General features: G+C 38.6%; 1 protein-coding gene across 6 annotated transcripts; it reads left to right on the top strand.

Annotated features, from left to right (window-relative positions):
* The first annotated feature begins 655 nt into the window (after positions 1-655).
* Positions 656-26,663, top strand: LOC126808633 (polyadenylate-binding protein 1A). Of its 6 annotated transcripts, none has more exons than XM_056098345.1 (14): positions 656-876; positions 3,301-3,443; positions 15,446-15,646; positions 15,850-15,924; positions 16,767-17,000; positions 17,376-17,585; positions 19,121-19,283; positions 20,020-20,267; positions 20,647-20,850; positions 22,356-22,518; positions 23,255-23,514; positions 24,105-24,326; positions 25,223-25,259; positions 25,292-26,663. In XM_056098345.1, the coding sequence occupies exons 2-14, from the start codon at positions 3,321-3,323 to the stop codon at positions 25,426-25,428; spliced, it is 2,277 nt and encodes a 758-aa protein (XP_055954320.1). In that variant the 5' UTR covers positions 656-876; positions 3,301-3,320; the 3' UTR covers positions 25,429-26,663. The 6 variants fall into 6 exon arrangements, with proteins under 6 accessions (XP_055954320.1, XP_050389483.2, XP_055954337.1 ...); XM_056098342.1 differs by lacking the exon at positions 15,446-15,646 and adding an exon at positions 4,095-4,385 and having other exon boundaries at positions 660-876; XM_050533526.2 differs by having other exon boundaries at positions 658-876; positions 25,223-26,663.
* Positions 26,664-27,125: the final 462 nt, after the last annotated feature.

Below are 27,125 nucleotides of genomic sequence, written 5' to 3'. Positions count from 1 at the left end.
TGTTATATATTCCCATATTGATATCTGCTCATTTGTAGTCATTTGAATGGAACTAAAGATCCAAGATCCTGTGTACACAACAGGGGGCACATAAAAAAACCCTTGACAGTTGGAATTTGACTGTGAGTAGGTCGTAGTGCCAAGGACTTTGAAAGGGTGGGGAATATAATGCAAATAAAGATTTTTAAGTGGAGTCTTCGCTTATGAAAAAAGACTTGCCCATTCCTGAATAGCTAGCCCATACTCCCATAACTTGGATGGTTCGAGACTATACATTGTCTGCCATATTAATATTAAGACTACCCTGATATCGCAAAGTAGGTCGTACCCTTTAAAAACCGCTACCCCAACCCACGACTAATAACTTGGATGGTTAGCGACAATACCTTGTCTGCCATATCATTATTGTGGAATACAAAACTATACATACTTATGGGGAAATATGAAAGCTCCTTTCCATAAGTATGGTTATAGTTTGGTTTTTTTTATACCCAGTTACTAAATCCCACTAAAAGAATACTATTGTGGAAGCACATTAACAGTTTAGTGGTCTGCCTCCAGTTGAAATTATTTCCCTTGAATATACCTGATAGAAAGTGCAGGGGGAGTACACCAGACATAATTACACAAAACAAATCTACGGAGGTGAAGGCTGTCAGTGATCGGGCTGAATGGAGTCTTTTACTCATTTGAATACCTATTTACACTAAATAGGAAATAATTTTTACCTGCAGTGTGGGTCCTCCTACCTTGGAGAGGAACGGATATAGTATCTTCCTACTTTCTCTTAGAAAAGGAAAACGGAATACCCAACCAGGTTTCTGGGAAAGCCAATTTGACACAGTAGAAATTTTTTTTTGTGAACTCAACTCAAAGGTGAGGCAAAATAAACCAGCTTAAAGGCCCTTTTTTTCTAAGGTGGTTAAACTTGGCTTTTGAATGGGTCTGCTTAAACTAGGTCATTTCGGGACTAACATCTGGTTCAATTTTAATTCAATAATTCGCTTCTGCGTAAGGTTCTTTAGCAATGGATGGAAACCCACGAGGCTGTTAAGGGCACCCTACTTCTTGTCTATGTACAAGCGGTGAATCGAAACCACGACACTTGACTCGATGACAGAGATTTCAGAAAATGTCCACGATGGCGATAAAACCAAATCCAATATGGCAGATCTATTTCGTCATAATGAATAAGAATCCCTAAAAATGGAAAACACCACATGCTTTGTGTTTATCATTGGATATATGTTAATTCTCTTTGAAAGGAGGGGCATTAATTTTACCGCTTCCTGTCACATGGCGAACTCATCCCCCACCCCCAGTCTTTCTACGTAGTATATATGTAGATAGTTTAATTCGGTTTAAAATTGAGATTGATCCTGACTCTGTCTTGTTGCATGCATCTTTCCTGTGGGTGGTAACCATAATACACATAGTAATGGGTTTAACGTCCTACTGTTCTGCTCCGACTGAGCTAATGAACACGGGCATACACCATGCAGTGTGCTATGAGGGAAATTTTGCCCGTACTGCTGTGCTACGGCCTACTCTTATATCCAACTGCCGAGGGATCTTTTACATGCATGCCAGTGTCTGTTGACTTCGGGTTTTCGTCCCAACCGATCAACTAGACAGCTTGCCTTGTTAGATTCTCCGTCCTACACCACTGACAAAGGGAAACCCCGCTGGAAAATCCAGATGAACTCTCTCGGCCAACACCGGGAGCGAACCGCAACCTCCAGGGTAGTGAGCCAGCGCCTTACTCACTTAGCCACCGTGTCTCCCTGTTACTAAGCCACATACACTCACACCAGGGATCAAAACAATGGCCGCAAGCCATAGGTCACCGGCCAGCTAGAGCTCGAAGCACAACACTATCACGAGTGTGATGAAGGCGCGCCAGCGTCCGAGGGGGGTCTGGGGGGGGGGGGGATCTCCCCCCATGAAAATTTTGAAAATTGACAACCACAAACCCATTTTCCAAGCATTTCAGACCAACGCAGAAGAAGGCAAATTTTTGATTTCCTGATACAATTAGATAACAGAATGACTTAAGAGCACTATCATTAGATGAATTTGAGAATTCTCTTCAGTGTCAAAAACAAAATCCTTTTATTCTCCTTTTTTTTATTTTCTTTTTTTTCTTTTTTCTTTCTCATTTTTCTTTATAGGCTTAGGCCCACTTTTTTTTCATGAGCTTAGGCCCACCTGTCACGGACAGATGGACAGGTGGACCCATGCAGTCCGGCACTGCACTATAGACCACTAAGCCATCCCAACCCATCAATGATTACTTAAAGGGCCAATCCCGATAATATTTTGGAGAATAAAAATGTTTAATTTTGTGTTAAAATCCCTTAAAATCCTCTACATAAGAGCCGAGCAACTAACTCAATATTTCTCATACGTTTTCAAACAATTTAAACCCGTCAGTCTTCATCTGGAAATGGAGACCAGTGTCCAAACTGTATTATACGGTGTCTGGATAAAACCAGACTTTTGTTTTATAAAAATAATGTGTAGGTGAAATTTACCCTTCGTTATGAAGTACAGCACACGGGTCATTCACTGTATAGACTTCTATACGATTATCAGGTCGCCCAACGAAAAAATTGACCAGAAATCTTAAAAGGGTTACGTGTCCGGATAAGCATTTTTGACTTTCACGTCCAAACGGCTCAATATTTTGAGCTGAAATTTTGAGACAAGGTAAATACACCATTTCTCTATATTTGGGTGCTTAAATACGTACTCGGACTTTTATTTTTGAGATTCTGTTCAAATCGGGATAGTCCCTTTAATTAGCAGGGAGTGATTCAGTATCATTGTTAATGGGCGTATGGCTCTATTCATTGGCACCTTAACAATGAAGTGATTTATATTCAATTTTTAAAAAATTATTGTAATTTCTAATGAATTATATTCGGTGAAATACGTGAACAGTTCAATTTGAAAGACAGTAGTTCATGCCTGCTTAGTCCATTTTCTTTTATTATCATTTTGTTTGTGAATCGGCCATTACTAATTACTTCCATATTGTCTTGTATGATATGTTTTTCTTTGTTCATTACAAATGGTGCCCGAAACTATAGAATACACGACTTGTATACTAACTTTAAAATGCTTATCGTATATTTAATATTGGATATTAGGACATATATTTTCACAGTAGGCCTATGATAACAACACCAAATCGAAATGGGCTACTATTGAATATTATGGAAAATGTTGATTTAGAGGTTTGGCTTCTTTAAGTTGACTATTATATTCACATTGAAATTTTTCATTTAATATTTTCAGCGGATGGGGCACTTGATACCATGAATGTTAACAACTTCAAATCTGGTGTTGGAAACGTTTTCATTAAGAATCTGGATAAGAGTATCGATAACAAAGCTCTGTACCGTACATTTTCTGCTTTTGGAAACATCATTTTTTGTAAGGTGAGCTAGCAAACCCATCATGAGAAATCTTATATTATCATTGCTGAATGAAGTGATGAGAAACCCAAGGTCTGAGCCTGGGTCGTCGATCAGTCCTGTTTTCCACTGAACCACCGTGTTTCAAGCCGAAAGAAAAGGCATGGAATGACTTCAAACCCCACGTCCATTGACCTCTGCTTCCTTCATAAAGATCATATAAGCATGTGTCCACCAATATTTTCTAATGTTTGAACTGCACATGAGTTTTTTTGTAGACGTTTTATGGTTCATATGAGCCGAGTGCAGATTAGAAAGCCAGGAGATCCACATGGAGGTAAAATTTCAATCAATTTGAATGTTTTCTTCAGAGCGCCGCTGGGGGGTTGGATGGCCGAATGGTTAGCATGTGCGCTGTATCATAAGGCCTGTCATTGAGTCAACTGGCGTGGTTTCGAAATCCCGGTTATACGGGACAAGGAGTAGGCTCGCCTGTCCAACCTCGTGGGTTTTCTCCGGGTCCTCCGGTTTCCTCCCACTGCTAAAGACCCCTACGCGCAAGCGAATTATTGAAATAAAATTAAACCATATGTTTGTCCCGAAATGACCTAGTTTGTGTCGAGTGGACGTTAAACCCCATTTCTCTCTCTCTCTCTCTCTCTCTCTCTCTCTCAGAGCGCCGCCAGCCAACACCGCTCCAAAGTTTATGGCTTCAAAGGTTATGGCTTTGTTCATTTTGAAACTGAAGAAGCGGCTAAACAGGCTATTGAGAAAGTCAATGGTATGGTGTTAAAGGGCAAGAAAGTATATGTTGGAAAATTCATACCCCAGCCTAAGCGTTTAGCAATGATTGATGACAGAGCTAAAAAATACAATAATGTGTACATCAAAAACTTTGGTGTGGAGTATAATGATGACAAGCTGAAAGTAGAGATGGAAAAATTCGGAAAGGTCATCAGTGCAAAGGTAAAGTATGATTTTGATTCTGGTAGTTAGAAGTTGGATTTTATAGTTCAATGTTTGCCATGTAATTAAAAGTATTTTTCATGACCTAAGTACCATAAACTCATTTTGGTATTTTTGAAAATTATCATTTTCAATTGAAATTAGGAACCATATATTTTTTGAACCCAGTATGATTTTATTTTTTACCATTTTAATATTTTTATAGGTGATGACAGATAAACAGAATCTATCAAGAGGCTTCGGTTTTGTCAGCTTTGAAGATCCAGAAACTGCTGAAAAGGTAAATTGGATTACATATTGATATAAATAGCCATTTTTTTTATTATACGTCCCCATTCATAATGCGGACGTATTATTTCATCAGAATTTACCATGGTATGCCTGCTGGACTGACTTGCTTTGTCTTTGAGATTTAACTAAGTAAAAACAGATCCTGTTAGTAAGACACTACCCTTAAAATACATTGGCAACCATAATCAGTATTTGTATCAGATGGATGATGAAACATTTAAACTGTTTCGTAAGTTTGACATCTTTGGTCTCGCTTTCAAAATTCTCCGACTCACAATTGCCTTCTAATCAATGCTAAAAATGAATTTGTTCTGAATTTTAGTGTGTAGACAATATTATGGGAACAGAGCTCAATGGCAAGACATTGTATGCTGGTCGAGCTCAAAAACGTGCTGAAAGGCAGGCTGAGCTCAAGGAGAAATTTGAGCGATTGAAGATGGAGCGAATTAATCGTTATCAAGGACTGAACTTGTATGTTAAAAATCTGGATGACTGTATCGATGATGAACGACTGAGAAAAGAATTCTCACAATTTGGTACCATCACTAGTGCCAAGGTAAGAACAGAATTTATAATGTTATTTTCAATGTTGTGAACATGCCACCTCTCACCCATCAATATTTTGACTGTTAAATTAAGCATTTTGTTGTGCAAAACACTTATTGTCCATGCTCGATTGTAAGTCCGGAAGGGTCCGAATTTACAGAATGGCAGTCTTGTCACAGTTCTGTCAGGCCTGACACCCGATTAGATTTTATTACATACTTCGAGAAGGTATTTGTTGAGTAATAAAACCTTCTAGTAGTTTATCGAGGGCTGGCCGTCCTTACCGCACGGTACAAATAAAACCTTCTAGTAGTTTATCGAGGGTTCGGGTGCTTCCGGAGTCCAAAATGGCCGCTTTATATAAATGAGAATTTTGGGGATAACTAACCCTAACCCTAACCCTTTTTAAAAGACTGAACTTGGGTCTAATTTAGTTTTTACTTCTCTTAAAAGGGTTAGGGTTAGGGTTCAGGTTAGTATTCCCCTAAATACTCATTTGTATAAAGCGGCCATTTTGGTATGAGTTCTGGCTTGTTCTGGAATTTGTTGCTTCTAGTGGTGATAATATTTGTACCGTGCGGTAAGGACGGCCAGCCCTCGATAAACTACTAGTCTAGAAGGTTTTATTACTCAACAAATACCTTCTCGAAGTATGTAATAAAATCTAATCGGGTGGGCCAGACAAACAACTGAGGTTTTGTGGGTAGAAGCGTGACTCGATTATTCATACAATGTGTTTCAGCTGTTTAGGTTGGTTTAGATAATTTTTATACACACGATTGTCTCTCTTTTTGGGATTCAAAGAATTGAATTCCCGTAACGTTTGATAATTTCTTCATTAGCAATTATGGGTCTAAAATGGTTAGCCCCTATGAACTGTACTGACTTATTGTTTGTTTAATTGTGTATCGTTATTATGAGGAATTTGTATTTATACACGTTAAAGGGATCTTGCGAATAAACAAATTACTTTTCCAGGTGATGGGAGATGGAACCAGATCAAAAGGAGTTGGGTTCGTCTGCTTCAGTTCACCAGAAGAAGCAACTAAAGCTGTCACTGAAATGAATGGTAGAATTGTTTACGACAGACCTCTGTATGTTGCTCTTGCTCAACGTAAAGAGGAACGTAGGGTTCATTTAGCTTCTCAATACACGCAACGTATTACTACCATGAGACAACAGGTTAGTGTTGGGGGTGGGTACCGTGTATTTTGTCATAAGGTCTGTTATTGTGTCAACAGGTATGGTTTAGATTCCCAGCTTATACATTGCCTGTCCATTCTCACTAGTTTTGTCTGGGTCCTTCGGTTTTCTCCCACTGCTAAATACCCCTACATGCAAGCGAATTATTGAAATAAAATTGAACCATATGTTAGACCTGAAATGAGTCGAGTAGACGTTCACACTCCCATTTCTCTCTACAATTTTGTTTCCCTGTTAACCGCAGATATAAAAGACAAATCCATTTTGTATTATAAAGCCTCCATGGTTGATGGGAATGGAGGGGGACAATTTGACTTATCTTGCCCTTCCATGTAATGTGCTTGTGAAATTTCATACATTCACCATAAAATTAGTATTCAGACAAGCTAGTCTGACTATTTTAAGGGGGATATTTTTAATCTTAAGCCTTTTGCACATAAGTATTAAGGGAATGTTAATCTCTTAGCAAACTACAATATTGTGAAAATTGTATCTCTCAAAGAAATATTCAAAAATGTTTCTTTTACATTCATTACAAAGATATGAATTGTACCATTTGGTATCCACTGTATAGGATGTGGTCGACACATACCAATGATTTCTACTGAACTTTTTTTTTATCCAATTGAACCCAATCTCATTAAAACACAGATCCTATTTCGTTTTGTTTTGGGGGGTTGGATGGCCGAATGGTTAGCACGTGCGTGCAGTATCATAAAGCCTGTCATTGAGTCAACTGGTGTGGTTTCGAATCCCCGGTTGTACGTGACAAGGGGTATGGTCGCCTGTCCAACCTCGTGGGTTTTCTCCTGGTCGTCCGGTTTCCTCCCACTGCTAAAGACCCCTACGCGCAAGCTAATTATTGAAATAAAAAAAAAATAAACTGTATGTTAGTCCCGAAATAACCTAGTTTGTGTCGAGTGGATGTTAAACCTCATTTCTCTCTCTCTCTCTCTCGTTTTGTTTTTTTATAGTTCAAAATTTTGTTTTATTTGTCTGCACTTCACTAAGGATCTGGAAGAGTTGTTATATAATCTGCTTTCTCGATGGTGCAAGGGATTAGCCCATGAATCCATCTGTTACGGCGACTTCCTGGAGTGCGATGCACGGAACTTTAGATATCCCACTAGAAACGTCGACACTGATAGATTAATCAATGTCTGACGCCATAGGGTTAAAAGCCATTCGCACGACCTCTGACCCGACCTTTTACTACAACCGGTCAGATCTTTATGTAGTGTAGGCCATCGAAAGTATTAAAAAAACTAAACGTAATGTAGATTTGTATGTTAATAAGATTGAACTCGAGCTGAATAATATCTACCATTGATGTTTGGGTGATTAAATCACTGTTTTGCTTTTCTAATCATAATTTTGGTCATTGAAGGGTTTTTAGGGTAATAAATGTGTTCTTTGTGTAAAATTTATTTGTCTTGAGGTAATTTGGTCGGTTATCCAGCTATAATCATCCCTTTCAATTTCAGCAAAATGCTCAGTACAGTCAGATGTTCCAACCAAGTGGAGCCGGTTATTTTGTTCCCCAACTGCCTCAGGCTACTCGTGGATTCTTCACACCAACTCAGATGCCACAAGTTCAAGCTAGTCCAAGATGGCAGGCTCAAGTCAGACAACCTGCACCAGGAGGAGGTGAGAAATAATATAAATATGAAGATGGTCTTGCGAGCAATTTCAGAATGCATTTCCCCTAAAAAAGCTAGTGATTGAGACACTGACTGACAATGGGGTTAGAGTTCGATCCCAGTGTTGCAAAAATGAAATGGGGGTTTAACGTCCTGTTCTGCTTCGACTAGATTAATGAAGACTGGCATACGCCATACATGTGCTATGAGTGAAATTTGGCCCGGGCAGTGGCACTTATATCAAATTACAACTGCCAAGGGATCTTTCGTGTGCATGCCAATGTATACAAAGGACCTTGTTTTTTCGTCCCATCCGAACGACTCCCAGTGTTGCCCCAAAAAGTTATGGAGGATTTTCTATCTTGGTATTTCGTTGTCTGGTGTAGAAAGAATGGCTTGTAAAGGTACAGTGACTAGTCGTTCGTATCGTACTAGAAAACAAGGGCCCATCCTGTGTAATGTTACTGGTTGCATTAAAGAACCCTTAGCAGCTAGAATTAAAACTTAATTATCCCCAACTGACTGCTGAAACCTACAGATCATGAAACTTTTGTAATAAAGCTAGCTTCAATGAAATTACCTTTCAATTAATTATAAAAACTAAGCCGTCTTGTAATTTGTCCAGGGGAAACAACTACATATAATATACAGTTCCTATGTCAGTTCAGACCACTAAAGAATAGTCCAACACACATTATGGAAATCATTGAATGAAATGTTTTATTTCCCAAATTTTCTTTCAGCAAGCTTCCAAGCTGTTCAAAGCAATCAACTTCGACCAGCTCGCTTCCAGGGTAGTGGACAACAGGGTGTAAGAGCTAACATGAACGCTCGACCTAAAACTGGACAAGCTGGTGGTCAGCCAGGTGGACAGAGAATGATGGGTCCAGGTATGCCACGAGGACCCCCAGGGGCTGCCGGTATGGCTGCACCCCAGAGAGGTGCCTTCAAATTCAACAATCAAATAGGAAATCCTCAAATGGGTCAACAGGTCATGTCACAGGTAAGGATCATATTGTTTAAATTTTTTATCTGTGTACACAATTCGTATGGTGAGAAAATTAATCCGGTGACAAAAAATATCATGGCATCTGGCAGTCTTTATTATAATATTTACGTTGTGTGATGTGTGTAACAGTCTTTGCCAGGTGCCTTATGTCTAGGTTTGTGTGTGTGCATATCCAGATTTTCTGACGTGGTTCCCCCTTGTCAGTGATGCAGGTTGAGGGCCTGACAAGGACAGCTGTCTGGTTGTTCAGGTTGGATGAAAAACATTGGTGTGCACGCAAAAGATCCCTTGGCAGTTAGAATTTGATATACGAGTAGGCCGTAGTGCTGCTGTCCAGGCAAAATTTCCCTCATAGTACACTGTATGGCATATGCCTGTCTACATTAGCCCAGTTCGGAGCAGAACAGTAGGACGATAAACCCCCATGTTATTTGACTTTGACACACTGTATTGTGTATGCTCATCTTTATTTACTTAGTAGGTGCAGAAAAATGGACAATAAACCCCAATGTTATTTGACTTTGACACACTGTATTGTGTATGCCCATCTTTATTTACTCAGTAGGTGCAGAAAATTGGACGTTGAACCCCATTTCATACTTTCCCTCCACCCACCCAGTTATAAATATTTGACAAACAGTCATAAATTTATTGCCATTGTATAAAACTTGATGTTCTATTGCAGCCTGCTGCTTCAGTGGTAATTGCTGGTCAGGAACCATTGACCGCCTCCATGTTGGCTGCTGCTCCACCACAAGAAAAGAAACAGATGTTGGGAGAAAGATTATTCCCTCTGATCAATCCTATGCACCCAGATCTAGCTGGTAAAATTACTGGAATGTTGCTGGAAATTGACAACTCAGAATTGTTGCACATGTTGGAATCCCAGGAATCTCTCAAGGGCAAGGTATGAAATCAAAATTTGCTTTTGAGCAGAGAATATGTTGACAATATAATTGGCATTAAAAAATCTTTTTTTTTCGGCATGGTTTCCCCTTGTCAGTGATGCAAGACAGAGGGCCTGATAAGGACAGCTGTTAAGTCGTTCGGATGGGACGAAAAACCAAGGTCCCGTGCACATTGGCCTGCACGTAAAAGATCCCTTGGCAGTTGGAATTCGATATAAGAGTAGGCTGTAGCGCCGCTGCCCGGGCAAAATTTCCCTCATAGCACACTGTATGGCGTATGCCCGTCTTCATTAGCCCAGGTTAGGAGCAGAACAGTAGGACGTTAAACCCCATTTCATTTCATTAAATATCTTATCTGCTAGCTCTTACAACTTTTTTGCGAGGTCAGATGGTTGTTTCCTGTTGGCTGAGAAGAAGCTAGTTTAATTGGGAAGAAAAACCAAGGTCACGTGAACACTGGCGTTTCGTATAAGAACTCTTCAACAGTTACAATTTCACTAAGAGTCTCGACAGAAGCGCAGCCGTACGGCATAACTAAAAGTAGCTGTCTCTAACTCAATATCATCAAAAGTCTTCGGCATTGAAAACACACATTGATGTTATCTTACTGGGAAAGGATGGATTTCTGATATCCAATATTTAAGACAAAATAAACATTTACCATTGGTACACGAATCGTGTACCATAATACGTTTCAGCGCCATTGAGACTCTGGTGTATTTCGCCAAACATAATTGATTTAGATATTAGAGTAAAAATGGAAATGATTGACTGTAAATCAGTTTAGGTCCCAAATATTAGTGATTTAGCTCCTTTAACTTAATACATGGAATTTAACTTAAATCCTTGAGTAATTTTGTTATTTGTTTTCAGGTTGAAGAAGCTGTGGCTGTACTCGTGGCTCATCAAGCCAAAGAGAGTGCTACAAAGAAAGGCCCTGAGTAATCTCCCTTGGAAAGGATTTAGCATTGGATCAGTTGTCACCAGATTCACAGAATTTCTTAGAGTTTTAAAAGGAACTCCGTTTCACCAACATACCCAAAAAAAATTTAAAATAATTCTGAAAAAAAAATAGTTTCACCTGGTTTACAAATCTAAAAAATTAACAAAATTTGTTACTTTAGATGTTTGGTACTTGAAGTTATTTAGAAAAAAAAAAAACAGTAAAATTTTGGATTATCAATAAAAAAAAATATTTACCAAAGTAACGTAGATTTTCTGAAATTGAAATTAAATTGAAAGTGGACTTTGACAAGCAAAGGAATATTTAATATTGTCAAAACTTCTAGTCAAGTAATTGACTTTTCAAAGCGTTCAGTTTGTGTTGGGCAAGTCAAAGTGTCAGCCTTAATTTCATTTTAGTTTCCGAAAATTAATTTTGGGATGAAGATCAAAATTTAAGAACTATTTAACAAAAAAAAGATGGGACAAATCTACAAAACCAATCTTTTCATGGAAAGATAAAAAATACAAATGATTAAAAAAAACTGCAAAATAATTTTTCAATTTGTAGATACTTGTTTATTTACATTCACTTAAAAAAAAAAAAACGCAAAACAAATTGCCAGTTTGTAGGATATTTTTTTTCTTTAGTTTATTAATGGAGAAATGGTTTACTATTGAGGATTATTTTCTTTTAACTTTTATTTTCTTTGTACATTTTTGAAATTCTTTGGTTAAAAAAACACTGTACATCCAATAAAAGAAGCTGTTCAGATTTTTTTGTTTCCTTTTCAAAGGATTGTAAAAATGTTATATTTTAGTTAATGATTTCATGTTAAGAGATCTTGTGATAGAAATTTTAGGATGAAAATGCATTTTAACAATCGAGTGGCAAATTAAGGAATTCCATCTGGAAAAAAATAATTGATTCAAATTTGATCCCCAAAATGGGTGTGGTTGTGATCAACAGCATCTTATGAGAATGGGTGTGGTTGTGATCAACAGCATCTTATGAGAATGGGTGTGGTTGTGATCAACAGCATCTTATGAGAATGGGTGTGGTTGTGATCAACAGCATCTTATGAGAATGGGTGTGGTTGTGATCAACAGCATCTTATGAGAATGCACACCGGAAAGAAAACTTTTAAATGTGATGTTTGTAGTCTACAGGGACACATGAGAATTCATACTGGATAAAAACTCTATAAATGTGTTATCAGACATTTAGTCTTGATTTGAACTTAATGGTCAAGGGGGTGTCTCAGATGTTTTTTTAGTAAATTGTTTTCCTAGAGAAATCGGTCTATGAAAGAAAACAGGGAATTGGGGACGGATAAGTTTCTATGAATTATTTTTATCACAAGGTCTCTTCGAATTAAAATCTGTTTCCATATTATGTGGAAAGTTTCATATTTCTAGTTCCTTTCAACCAGTCTTTAATTTCTCTACAATAAAACTATCATTCTGGATTAAATATATATCTAGTTTGTTGTTATATATTCCCATATTGATATCTGCTCGTTTGTAGTCATTTGAATGGAACTAAAGATCCAAGATCCTGTGTACACAACAGGGGGCACATAAAAAAACCCTTGACAGTTGGAATTTGACTGTGAGTAGGTCGTAGTGCCAAGGACTTTGAAAGGGTGGGGAATATAATGCAAATAAAGATTTTTAAGTGGAGTCTTCGCTTATGAAAAAAGACTTGCCCATTCCTGAATAGCTAGCCCATACTCCCATAACTTGGATGGTTCGAGACTATACATTGTCTGCCATATCAATATTAAGACTACCCTGATATGGCAAAGTAGGTCGTACCCTTTAAAAACCGCTACCCCAACCCACGACTAATAACTTGGATGGTTAGCGACAATACCTTGTCTGCCATATCACTATTGTGGAATACAAAACTATACATACTTATGGGGAAATATGAAAGCTCCTTTCCATAAGTATGGTTATAGTTTGTTTTTTTTTATACCCAGTTACTAAATCCCACTAAAAGAATACTATTGTGGAAGCACATTAACAGTTTAGTGGTCTGCCTCCAGTTGAAATTATTTCCCTTGAATATTCCTGATAGAAAGTGCAGGGGGAGTACACCAGACATAATTACACAAAACAAATCTACGGAGGTGAAGGCTGTCAGTGATCGGGCTGAATGGAGTCTTTTACTCATTTGAATACCTATTTACACTAAATAGGAAATAATTTTTACCTGCAGTGTGGGTCCTCCAACCTTGGAGAGGAACGGATATAGTATCTTCCTACTTTCTCTTAGAAAAGGAAAACGGAATACCCAACCAGGTTTCTGGGAAAGCCAATTTGACACAGTAGAATTTTTTTTTTGTGAACTCAACTCAAAGGTGAGGCAAAATAAACCAGCTTAAAGGCCCTTTTTTTCTAAGGTGGTTAAACTTGGCTTTTGAATGGGTCTGCTTAAACTAGGTCATTTCGGGACTAACATCTGGTTCAATTTTAATTCAATAATTCGCTTCTGCGTAAGGTTCTTTAGCAATGGATGGAAACCCACGAGGCTGTTAAGGGCACCCTACTTCTTGTCTATGTACAAGCGGTGAATCGAAACCACGACACTTGACTCGATGACAGAGATTTCAGAAAATGTCCACGATGGCGATAAAACCAAATCCAATATGGCAGATCTATTTCGTCATAATGAATAAGAATCCCTAAAAATGGAAAACACCACATGCTTTGTGTTTATCATTGGATATATGTTAATTCTCTTTGAAAGGAGGGGCATTAATTTTAGCGCTTCCTGTCACATGGCGAACTCATCCCCCACCCCCAGTCTTTCTACGTAGTATATATGTAGATAGTTTAATTCGGTTTAAAATTGAGATTGATCCTGACTCTGTCTTGTTGCATGCATCTTTCCTGTGGGTGGTAACCATAATACACATAGTAAACCCATGAAATGTAATGGGTTTAACGTCCTACTGTTCTGCTCCGACTGAGCTAATGAACACGGGCATACACCATGCAGTGTGCTATGAGGGAAATTTTGCCTGTACTGCTGCGCTACGGCCTACTCTTATATCCAACTGCCGAGGGATCTTTTACATGCATGCCAGTGTCTGTTGACTTCGGGTTTTCGTCCCAACCGATCAACTAGACAGCTTGCCTTGTTAGATTCTCCGTCCTACACCACTGACAAAGGGAAACCCCGCTGGAAAATCCAGATGAACTCTCTCGGCCAACACCGGGAGCGAACCGCAACCTCCAGGGTAGTGAGCCAGCGCCTTACTCACTTAGCCACCGTGTCTCCCTGTTACTAAGCCACATACACTCACACCAGGGATCAAAACAATGGCCGCAAGCCATAGGTCACCGGCCAGCTAGAGCTCGAAGCACAACACTATCACGAGTGTGATGAAGGCGCGCCAGCGTCCGAGGGGGGTCTGGGGGGGGGGGGGATCTCCCCCCATGAAAATTTTGAAAATTGACAACCACAAACCCATTTTCCAAGCATTTCAGACCAACGCAGAAGAAGGCAAATTTTTGATTTCCTGATACAATTAGATAACAGAATGACTTAAGAGCACTATCATTAGATGAATTTGAGAATTCTCTTCAGTGTCAAAAACAAAATCCTTTTATTCTCCTTTTTTTTATTTTCTTTTTTTTCTTTTTTCTTTCTCATTTTTCTTTATAGGCTTAGGCCCACTTTTTTTTCATGAGCTTAGGCCCACCTGTCACGGACAGATGGACAGGTGGACCCATGCAGTCCGGCACTGCACTATAGACCACTAAGCCATCCCAACCCATCAATGATTACTTAAAGGGCCAATCCCGATAATATTTTGGATGTTCCCACCTACTATATTTCTAATTACCAACGGTTCTTTTTATGTACATTGGACATTGGCCGAGAAAGTTCTTCCAGATTTTCCGGCTGTCTAGTCGTTCAGATTGTACGAAAAAGCGAGGTCCTGTGTACACATTGGCGTGCACATAAAAGATCCCTTGACAGTTGGAATTTGATATAAGAGTAGGCCGTAGCGCCGCTGCCTGGGCAAAATTTCCCTCATAGCACACTGTATGGCATATGTCCGTCTTCATTAGCCCAGTTCGGAGCAGAACAGTAGGACGTTAAACCCCATTTCATTTCTAGTTAACGAGCGTAATACTCACTGAACCACTAATCATTTTCGTTCAACACTTACGTCAAACCCATGTCTTTGGTCATCTGCTTATTGCACACCATGTCTACATATGGCATATGTCCGTCTTCATTAGCCCAGTTCGGAGCAGAACAGTAGGACGTTAAACCCCATTTCATTTCTAGTTAACGAGCGTAATACTCACTGAACCACTAATCATTTTCGTTCAACACTGACGTCAAACCCATGTCTTTGGTCATCTGCTTATTGCACACCATGTCTACATTCGTAAAGATCATGCCCGCCAATATTTACTTATGCCATATGGCCTGAACTGCCTCTGAATTTTGTTTTGATTTTATATAATTAAAAAATATGAATAATTGATTTTCTTCAGATTGCCGCTGACGAACAAGGCTCCAAAGGTTATGGTTTTGTTCATTTTAAAACCGAAGAAGCAGCTAAACAGGCTATTGAGAAAGTCAATGGTATGTTGTTAAACGGTAAGAAAGTAAATGTAGGAATGATGGGTGAGGAATATGATGATGACAAACTGAAAGTAGAGATGGAAAAATTTGGAAAGGTCATCAGTGCAAAGGTAAAATATGTTTTTAATACTGGTAGTTAGCAGTTGGATGTTATAGTTCAGTGTTCGTGCCTTGTAATTGAAACTATTTTTCATGACCTTGAGTACCATAAACTCATTCTGATATTCTTGAAAATCGTTTTCAATTGAAATTCAGAACCATATATTTTTGGGGCCCGTTATTTTATTTTTTTACCATTTTAATATTTTTATAGGTGATGACAGATAACCAGAATCTATCAAGAGGCTTCGGTTTTGTCAGTTTTGAAGATCCAGAAACTGCTGAAAAGGTAAATTAGATTACATATATCTGTCGGTATTGATATGTATGCCTGCTGGGGAGGTTGGATGGCCGAATGGTTAGCACGTGCATGCTGTATCATAGTCTGTCATTGAGTCAACTGGCCTGGTTTCAAATCCCCGGTTGTACGTGACAATGAGAAGGGTTGCCTGTCCAACCTCGTTGGTTTTCTCCGGGTCCTCCGGTTTCCTCCCACTACTAAAGCCCCCACGCGCAAGCAAATTATAGAAATAAAATTGAACTATGTGTTAGTTCCGAAATGAGCTAGTTTGTGTTTAGTGGACGTTAACTGTCAAAATGTCAAAACAGGAAGTTTACAAGCAAGTGAAAGTCGCCTGTTTATAAGAAGTAACTCCTTTCATTTCTAACGGGTTTTGTCATTAAAAGTTGTCGGAGGTAATATTATAGGTGTCGACAAAAGCCGACTTTAGTCAGCTAAGAGTTAAAAAAAAAAAAAAATTATTGGCAGCCATCAATCAGTAATTGTATCTGATGGCTGGTGAGACATTTTCCACGTTTCGTAAGTTTGTCATTTCTGGTCTCGCTTTCAAAATTCTCCGCCTGGGTTTCTCCTTGTCAGTGGTGCAGAAAAGAGAGCCTGACAAGGACAGCTATCTAGTCGTTTTGATGGGACAACAACCAATGCCCTGTGTACTGTGTACACATTGGAGTGCACGTGAAATATCCCTTGGCAGTTTGAATTCGATAGTGCCGCTGCCCTGACAAAATTTCCCTCATAGCACACTGTATGATAGCAGAACAGTAGGATGTTAAATACCATTTCATTTAATTTCTAATCAATGCTAAAAATGAATTTGTTCTGAATTTTAGTGTGTAGACAATATTATGGGAACAGAGCTCAATGGCAAAACATTGTATGCTGGTCGAGCTCAAAAACGTGCTGAAAGGCAGGCTGAGCTCAAGGAGAAATTTGAGCGATTGAAGATGGAGCGAATTAATCGTTATCAAGGAGTGAACTTGTATGTTAAAAATCTGGATGACTGTATCGATGACGAACGACTGAGAAAAGAATTCTCACAATTCGGTACCGTCACTAGTGCCAAGGTAAGAACAAAGTTGATGTTATTTTCAATGTTGTGAACATGCCACCACTCACCCCGTCAATATTTTGACTGTTAAAATTAAGCGACATTCTGTTGTGCAAAACAGTTATTGTCCATGCTCGAATGTCAAGTCTGGAACATTCCGAATTTTCAGAATGGCAGTCAGATTTCTTATACACCCGATTGTCTCTTTTGGGATTCAAAGAATTGAATTCCCAGAATGTTTGAGTATCCCCAATAATTTCTTCATGACCAATTTTGGGACCTGAAATGGTTAACCCCTATGAACTGTACCTATTCAATTGTGTATCATTATGAGGAATTTGTATTTATACATGTTAAAAGGATCCTGCGAATAAACAAATTTCTTTTCCAGGTGATGGGAGATGGAACCAGATCAAAAGGATTTGGATTTGGATTTGTCTGCTTCAGTTCACCAGAAGAAGCAACTAAAGCTGTCACTGAAATGAACGGTAGAATTATTGTTGCCAAACCTCTGTATGTCACACTTGCTCAACGCAAAGAGGATCGAAGAGCTCATCTAGCTTCCCAATACATGCAACGTATTACTACCATGAGACAACAGGTTAGTGTTGGGGGTGGGTACTGTATGTTTTGTCATAAGGTCTGTTATTGTGTCAACAGGTATGGTTTAGATTCCCAGCTTATACATTGCCTGTCCATTCTCACTAGTTTTGTCTGGGTCCTTCGGTTTTCTCCCACTGCTAAATACCCCTACATGCAAGCGAATTATTGAAATAAAATTGAACCATATGTTAGACCTGAAATGAGTCGAGTAGACGTTCACACTCCCATTTCTCTCTACAATTTTGTTTCCCTGTTAACCGCAGATATAAAAGACAAATCCATTTTGTATTATAAAGCCTCCATGGTTGGAGGGAATGGAGGGGGACAATTTGACTTATCTTGCCCTTCCATGTAATGTGCTTGTGAAATTTCATACATTCACCATAAAATTAGTATTCAGACAAGCTAGTCTGACTATTTTAAGGGGGATATTTTTAATCTTAAGCCTTTTGCACATAAGTATTAAGGGAATGTTAATCTCTTAGCAAACTACAATATTGTGAAAATTGTATCTCTCAAAGAAATATTCAAAAATGTTTCTTTTACATTCATTACAAAGATATGAATTGTACCATTTGGTATCCACTGTATAGGATGTGGTCGACACATACCAATGATTTCTACTGAACTTTTTTTTTTATCCAATTGAACCCAATCTCATTAAAACACAGATCCTATTTCGTTTTGTTTTGGGGGGTTGGATGGCCGAATGATTAGCACGTGCGTGCAGTATCAAAAAGCCTGTCATTGAGTCAACTGGTGTGGTTTCGAATCCCCGGTTGTACGTGACAAGGGGTATGGTCGCCTGTCCAACCTCGTGGGTTTTCTCCTGGTCGTCCGGTTTCCTCCCACTGCTAAAGACCCCTATGCGCAAGCTAATTATTGAAATAAAAAAAAATAAACTGTATGTTAGTCCCGAAATGACCTAGTTTGTGTCGAGTGGATGTTAAACCCCATTTCTCTCTCTCTCTCTCTCTCTCTCTCTCTCTCTCTCTCTCTCTCTCTCGTTTTGTTTTTTTATAGTTCAAAATTTTGTTTTATTTGTCTGCACTACACTAAGGATCTGGAAGAGTTGTTATATAATCTGCTTTCTCGATGGTGCAAGGGATTAGCCCATGAATCCATCTGTTACGGCGACTTCCTGGAGTGCGATGCACGGAACTTTAGATATCCCACTAGAAACGTCGACGCTGATAGATTAATCAATGTCTGACGTCATAGGGTTAAAAGCCATTCGCACGACCTCTGACGCGACCTTTTACTACAACCGGTCAGATCTTTGTGTAGTGTAGGCCATCGAAAGTATTAAAAAAACTAAACGTAATGTAGATTTGTATTTTAATAAGATTGAACTCGAGCCGAATAATATCTACCATTGATGTTTGGGTGATTAAATCACTGTTTTGCTTTTCTAATCATAATTTTGGTCATTGAAGGGTTTTTAGGATAATTGATGTGTTCTTTGTGTAAAATTTATTTGTCTTGAGGTAATTTGGTCGGTTATCCAGCTATAATCATCCCTTTCAATTTCAGCAAAATGCTCAGTACAGTCAGATGTTCAAACCAAGTGGAGCCGGTTATTTTGTTCCCCAACTGCCTCAGGCTACTCGTGGATTCTTCACACCAACTCAGATGCCACAAGTTCAAGCTAGTCCAAGATGGCAGGCTCAAGTCAGAGAACCTGTACCAGGAGGAGGTGAGAAATAATATAAATATGAAGATGGTCTTGCGAGCAATTTCAGAATGCATTTCCCCTAAAAAAGCTAGTGATTGAGACACTGACTGACAGTGGGGTTAGAGTTCGATCCCAGTGTTGCAAAAATGAAATAGGGGTTTAACGTCCTGTTCTGCTTCGACTAGACTAATGAAGACTGGCATACGCCATGGATGTGCTATGAGTGAAATTTGGCCCGGGCAGTGGCACTTATATCAAATTACAACTGCCAAGGGATCTTTCGTGTGCATGCCAATGTATACAAAGGACCTTGTTTTTTTGTCCCATCCGCACGACTCCCAGTGTTGCCCAAAAAAGTTATGGAGGATTTTCTATCTTGGTATTTCGTTGTCTGGTGTAGAAAGAATGGCTTGTAAAGGTACAGTGACTAGTCGTTCATATCGTACTAGAAAACAAGGGCCCATCCTGTGTAATGTTACTGGTTGCATAAAAGAACCCTTAGCAGCTAGAATTAAAACTTAATTATCCCCAACTGACTGCTGAAACCTACAGATCATGAAACTTTTGTAATAAAGCTAGCTTCAATGAAATTACCTATCAATTAATTATAAAAACTAAGCCGTCTTGTAATTTGTCCAGGAGAAACAACTACATATAATATACAGTTCCTATGTCAGTTCAGACCACTAAAGAATAGTCCAACACACATTATGGAAATCATTGAATGAAATGTTTTATTTCCCAAATTTTCTTTCAGCAAGCTTCCAAGCTGTTCAAAGCAATCAACTTCGAACAGAGCTCAATGGCAAAACATTGTATGCTGGTCGAGCTCAAAAACGTGCTGAAAGTCAGGCTGAGCTCGAGGAGAAATTTGAGCGATTGAAGATGAAGCGAATTAATCGTTATCAAGGAGTGAACTTGTATGTTAAAAATCTGGATGACTGTATCGATGACGAACGACTGAGAAAAGAATTCTCACAATTCGGTACCATCACTAGTGCCAAGGTAAGAACAAAGTTGATGTTATTTTCAATGTTGTGAACATGCCACCACTCACCCCGTCAATATTTTGACTGTTAAATTAAGCGACATTCTGTTGTGCAAAACACTTATTGTCCATGCTCGAATGTCAAGTCTGGAACATTCCGAATTTTCAGAATGGCAGTCTTGTCAGATTTCTTATACACCCGATTGTCTCTTTTGGGATTCAAAGAATTGAATTCCCAAAATGTTTGAGTATCCCCAATAATTTCTTCATGACCAATTTTTGGACCTGAAATGGTTAACCCCTATGAACTGTACCTATTCAATTGTGTATCATTATTAGGAATTTGTATTTATACATGTTAAAAGGATCCTGCGAATAAACAAATTTCTTTTCCAGGTGATGGGAGATGGAACCAGTTTAAAAGGAGTTGGATTTGTCTGCTTCAGTTCACCAGAAGAAGCAACTAAAGCTGTCACTGAAATGAACGGTAGAATTATTGTTGCCAAACCTCTGTATGTCGCACTTGCTCAACGCAAAGAGGATCGAAGAGCTCATCTAGCTTCCCAATACATGCAACGTATTACTACCACGAGACAACAGGTTAGTGTTGGAGGTGGGTACCGTGTATTTTGTCGTAAGGTCTGTTATTGTGTCATCAGGTATGGTTTAGATTCCCAGCTTATACATTGCCTGTCCATTCTCACTAGTTTTGTCTGGGTCCTTCGGTTTTCTCCCACTGCTAAATACCCCTACATGCAAGCGAATTATTGAAATAAAATTGAACCATATGTTAGACCTGAAATGAGTCGAGTAGACGTTCACACTCCCATTTCTCTCTACAATTTTGTTTCCCTGTTAACCGCAGATATAAAAGACAAATCCATTTTGTATTATAAAGCCTCCATGGTTGGAGGGAATGGAGGGGGGACAATTTGACTTATCTTGCCCTTCCATGTAATGTGCTTGTGAAATTTCATACATTCACCATAAAATTAGTATTCAGACAAGCTAGTTTGACTATTTTAAGGGGGATATTTTTAATCTTAAGCCTTTTGCACATAAGTATTAAGGGAATGTTAATCTCTTAGCAAACTACAATATTGTGAAAATTGTATCTCTCAAAGAAATATTCAAAAATGTTTCTTTTACATTCATTACAAAGATATGAATTGTACCATTTGGTATCCACTGTATAGGATGTGGTCGACACATACCAATGATTTCTACTGAACTTTTTTTTTTATCCAATTGAACCCAATCTCATTAAAACACAGATCCTATTTCGTTTTGTTTTGGGGGGTTGGATGGCCGAATGGTTAGCACGTACGTGCAGTATCATAAAGCCTGTCATTGAGTCAACTGGTGTAGTTTCGAATCCCCGGTTGTACGTGACAAGGGGTATGGTCGCCTGTCCAACCTCGTGGGTTTTCTCCTGGTCGTCCGATTTCCTCCCACTGCTAAAGACCCCTACACGCAAGCTAATTATTGAAATAAAAAAAAAATAAACTGTATGTTAGTCCCGAAATGACCTAGTTTGTGTCGAGTGGATGTTAAACCCCATTTCTCTCTCTCTCTCTCGTTTTGTTTTTTTATAGTTCAAAATTTTGTTTTATTTGTCTGCACTACACTAAGGATCTGGAAGAGTTGTTATATAATCTGCTTTCTCGATGGTGCAAGGGATTAGCCCAATGAATCCATCTGTTACGGCGACTTCCTGGAGTGCGATGCACGAACTTTAGATATCCCACTAGAAACGTCGACACTGATAGATTAATCAATGTCTGACGTCATAGGGTTAAAAGCCATTCGCACGACCTCTGACGCGACCTTTTACTACAACCGGTCAGATCTTTATGTAGTGTAGGCCATCGAAAGTATTAAAAAAACTAAACGTAATGTAGATTTGTATTTTAATAAGATTGAACTCGAGCTGAATAATATCTACCATTGATGTTTGGGTGATTAAATCACTGTTTTGCTTTTCTAATCATAATTTTGGTCATTGAAGGGTTTTTAGGATAATTAATGTGTTCTTTGTGTAAAATTTATTTGTCTTGAGGTAATTTGGTCGGTTATCCAGCTATAATCATCCCTTTCAATTTCAGCAAAATGCTCAGTACAGTCAGATGTTCCAACCAAGTGGAGCCGGTTATTTTGTTCCCCAACTGCCTCAGGCTACTCGTGGATTCTTCACACCAACTCAGATGCCACAAGTTCAAGCTAGTCCAAGATGGCAGGCTCAAGTCAGACAACCTGCACCAGGAGGAGGTGAGAAATAATATAAATATGAAGATGGTCTTGCGAGCAATTTCAGAATGCATTTCCCCTAAAAAAGCTAGTGATTGAGACACTGACTGACAATGGGGTTAGAGTTCGATCCCAGTGTTGCAAAAATGAAATGGGGGTTTAACGTCCTGTTCTGCTTCGACTAGACTAATGAAGACTGGCATACGCCATGCATGTGCTATGAGTGAAATTTGGCCCGGGCAGTGGCACTTATATCAAATTACAACTGCCAAGGGATCTTTCGTGTGCATGCCAATGTATACAAAGGACCTTGTTTTTTCGTCCCATCCGCACGACTCCCAGTGTTGCCCAAAAAAGTTATGGAGGATTTTCTATCTTGGTATTTCGTTGTCTGGTGTAGAAAGAATGGCTTGTAAAGGTACAGTGACTAGTCGTTCGTATCGTACTAGAAAACAAGGGCCCATCCTGTGTAATGTTACTGGTTGCATAAAAGAACCCTTAGCAGCTAGAATTAAAACTTAATTATCCCCAACTGACTGCTGAAACCTACAGATCATGAAACTTTTGTAATAAAGCTAGCTTCAATGAAATTACCTATCAATTAATTATAAAAACTAAGCCGTCTTGTAATTTGTCCAGGGGAAACAACTCCATATAATATACAGTTCCTATGTCAGTTCAGACCACTAAAGAATAGTCCAACACACATTATGGAAATCATTGAATGAAATGTTTTATTTCCCAAATTTTCTTTCAGCAAGCTTCCAAGCTGTTCAAAGCAATCAACTTCGACCAGCTCGCTTCCAGGGTAGTGGACAACAGGGTGTAAGAGCTAACATGAACGCTCGACCTATAACTGGACAAGCTGGTGGTCAGCCAGGTGGACAGAGAATGATGGGTCCAGGTATGCCACGAGGACCCCCAGGGGCTGCCGGTATGGCTGCACCCCAGAGAGGTGCCTTCAAATTCAACAATCAAATCAGAAATCCTCAAATGGGTCAACAGGTCATGTCACAGGTAAGGATCATATTGTTTAAATTTTTTATCTGCGTACACAATTCGTATGGTGAGAAAATTAATCCGGTGACAAAAAATATCATGGCATCTGGCAGTCTTTATTATAATATTTACGTTGTGTGATGTGTGTAACAGTCTTTGCCAGGTGCCTTATGTCTAGGTTTGTGTGTGTGCATATCCAGATTTTCTGACGTGGTTCCCCCTTGTCAGTGATGCAGGTTGAGGGCCTGGTTGTTCAGGTTGGATGAAAAACATTGGTGTGCACGCAAAAGATCCCTTGGCAGTTAGAATTTGATATACGAGTAGGCCGTAGTGCTGCTGTCCAGGCAAAATTTCCCTCATAGTACACTGTATGGCATATGCCTGTCTACATTAGCCCAGTTCGGAGCAGAACAGTAGGACGATAAACCCCCATGTTATTTGACTTTGACACACTGTATTGTGTATGCCCATCTTTATTTACTCAGTAGGTGCAGAAAATTGGACGTTGAACCCCATTTCATACTTTCCCTCCACCCACCCAGTTATAAATATTTGACAAACAGTCATAAATTTATTGCCATTGTATAAAACTTGATGTTCTATTTCAGCCTGCTGCTTCAGTGGTAATTGCTGGTCAGGAACCATTGACCGCCAACATGTTGGCTGCTGCTCCACCACAAGACCAGAAACAGATGTTGGGAGAAAGATTATTCCCTCTGATCAATCGTATGCACCCAGATCTAGCTGGTAAAATCACTGGAATGTTGCTGGAAATTGACAACTCAGAATTGTTGCACATGTTGGAATCCCAGGAATCTCTCAAGGGCAAGGTATGAAATCAAAATTTGCTTTGGAGCAGAGAATATGTTGACAATATAATTGGCATTAAAAAATCTTTTTTTTCGGCATGGTTTCCCCTTGTCAGTGATGCAAGACAGAGGGCTTGATAAGGACAGCTGTTAAGTCGTTCGGATGGGACGAAAAACCAAGGTCCCGTGCACATTGGCCTGCACGTAAAAGATCCCTTGGCAGTTGGAATTCGATATAAGAGTAGGCTGTAGCGCCGCTGCCCGGGCAAAATTTCCCTCATAGCACACTGTATGGCGTATGCCCGTCTTCATTAGCCCAGGTTAGGAGCAGAACAGTAGGACGTTAAACCCCATTTCATTTCATTAAATATCTTATCTGCTAGCTCTTACAACTTTTTTGCGAGGTCAGATGGTTGTTTCCTGTTGGCTGAGAAGAAGCTAGTTTAATTGGGAAGAAAAACCAAGGTCACGTGAACACTGGCGTTTCGTATAAGAACTCTTCAACAGTTACAATTTCACTAAGAGTCTCGACAGAAGCGCAGCAGTACGGCATAACTAAAAGTAGCTGTCTCTAACTCAGTATCATCAAAAGTCTTCGGCATTGAAAACACAAATTATTTGTCTATTTAAATCAACATTGATGTTATCTTACTGGGAAAGGATGGATTTCTGATATCCAATATTTAAGACAAAATAAACATTTACCATTGGTACACGAATCGTGTACCATAATGCGTTTCAGCACCATTGAGACTCTGGTGTATTTCGCCAAACATAATTGATTTAGATATTAGAGTAAAAATGGAAATGATTGACTGTAAATCAGTTTAGGTCCCAAATATTAGTGATTTAGCTCCTTTAACTTAATACATGGAATTTAACTTAAATCCTTGAGTAATTTTGTTATTTGTTTTCAGGTTGAAGAAGCTGTGGCTGGACTCGTGGCTCATCAAGCCAAAGAGAGTGCTACAAAGAAAGGCCCTGAGTAATCTCCCTTGGAAAGGATTTAGCATTGGATCAGTTGTCACCAGATTCACAGAATTTCTTAAAGAGTTTTAAAAGAAACTCCGTTTCACCAACATACCCAAAAAAAATTAAAAATAATTCTGAAAAAAAAAAATAGTTTCACCTGGTTTACAAATCTAAAAAATTAACAAAATTTGTTACTTTAGATGTTTGGTACTTGAAGTTATTTAGAAAAAAAAAACAGTAAAATTTTGGATTATCAATAAAAAAAAATATTTACCAAAGTAACGTAGATTTTCTGAAATTGAAATTAAATTGAAAGTGGACTTTGACAAGCAAAGGAATATTTAATATTGTCAAAACTTCTAGTCAAGTAATTGACTTTTCAAAGCGTTCAGTTTGTGTTGGGCAAGTCAAAGTGTCAGCCTTAATTTCATTTTAGTTTCCGAAAATTAATTTTGGGATGAAGATCAAAATTTAAGAACTATTTAACAAAAAAAAGATGGGACAAATCTACAAAACCAATCTTTTCATGGAAAGATAAAAAATACAAATGATTAAAAAAAACTGCAAAATAATTTTTCAATTTGTAGATACTTGTTTATTTACATTCACTTAAAAAAAAAAAAACGCAAAACAAATTGCCAGTTTGTAGGATATTTTTTTTCTTTAGTTTATTAATGGAGAAATGGTTTACTATTGAGGATTATTTTCTTTTAACTTTTATTTTCTTTGTACATTTTTGAAATTCTTTGGTTAAAAAAACACTGTACATCCAATAAAAGAAGCTGTTCAGATTTTTTTGTTTCCTTTTCAAAGGATTGTAAAAATGTTATATTTTAGTTAATGATTTCATGTTAAGAGATCTTGTGATAGAAATTTTAGGATGAAAATGCATTTTAACAATCGAGTGGCAAATTAAGGAATTCCATCTGGAAAAAAATAATTGATTCAAATTTGATCCCCAAAATGGGTGTGGTTGTGATCAACAGATCCCCAAAATGGGTGTGGTTGTGATCAACAGCATCTTATGAGAATGCACACCGGAGATTAAAACTTTTAAATGTGAATGTTTGTAGTCTACAGGGACACATGAGAATTCATACTGGATAAAAACTCTATAAATGTGTTATCAGACATTTAGTCTTGATTTGAACTTAATGGTCAAGGGGGTGTCTCAGATGTTTTTTTAGTAAATTGTTTTCCTAGAGAAATCAGTCTATGAAAGAAAACAGGGAATTGGGGACGGATAAGTTTCTATGAATTATTTTTATCACAAGGTCTCTTCGAATTCAAATCTGTTTCCATATTATGTGGAAAGTTTCATATTTCTAGTTCCTTTCAACCAGTCTTTAATTTCTCTACAATAAAACTATCATTCTGGATTAAATATATATCTAGTTTGTTGTTATATATCTGCTTGTTTGTAGTCCGTGGGGAGGGGGTGTAACAGTGGCTAAGTCGGGTGTTCGATCCCTGCATTGGCTGAAAAAAGTCCATCCAGATTTTCTGGCATCTGACAAGGACAGCTGTCTAGCCATTCGGATGGCACAAAAAACCAAGGTCCCGTGTACACATTGGTGTGCACGTAAAAGATCCCTTGACAGTTGGAATTCGATATAAGAGTAGGCTGTAGTGCCGCTGTCCAGGCAAAATTTCACTCATAGCACACTGTATGGCGTATGGCCGTCTTCATTAGCAAAATTCGGAGCAGAACAGTAGGACTTTTTTTTACAGTTGAAAATTTTCGTTTTACTTGTCTTTACTATACTAGGATCTAGAAGAGTTGTTACATTGCCTGCGTTCTGGTTTGTGAGGGATTATGCCAATGAATCGTCTGTTGCAGAGTTATTC

The sequence above is a fragment of the Patella vulgata genome, chromosome 1, assembly GCF_932274485.2.
Source record: "Patella vulgata chromosome 1, xgPatVulg1.2, whole genome shotgun sequence".
In the NCBI taxonomy this organism is placed as follows: Eukaryota; Metazoa; Mollusca; class Gastropoda; family Patellidae; genus Patella; species Patella vulgata.
This window is presented reverse-complemented; position numbering and strand designations above follow the sequence as displayed.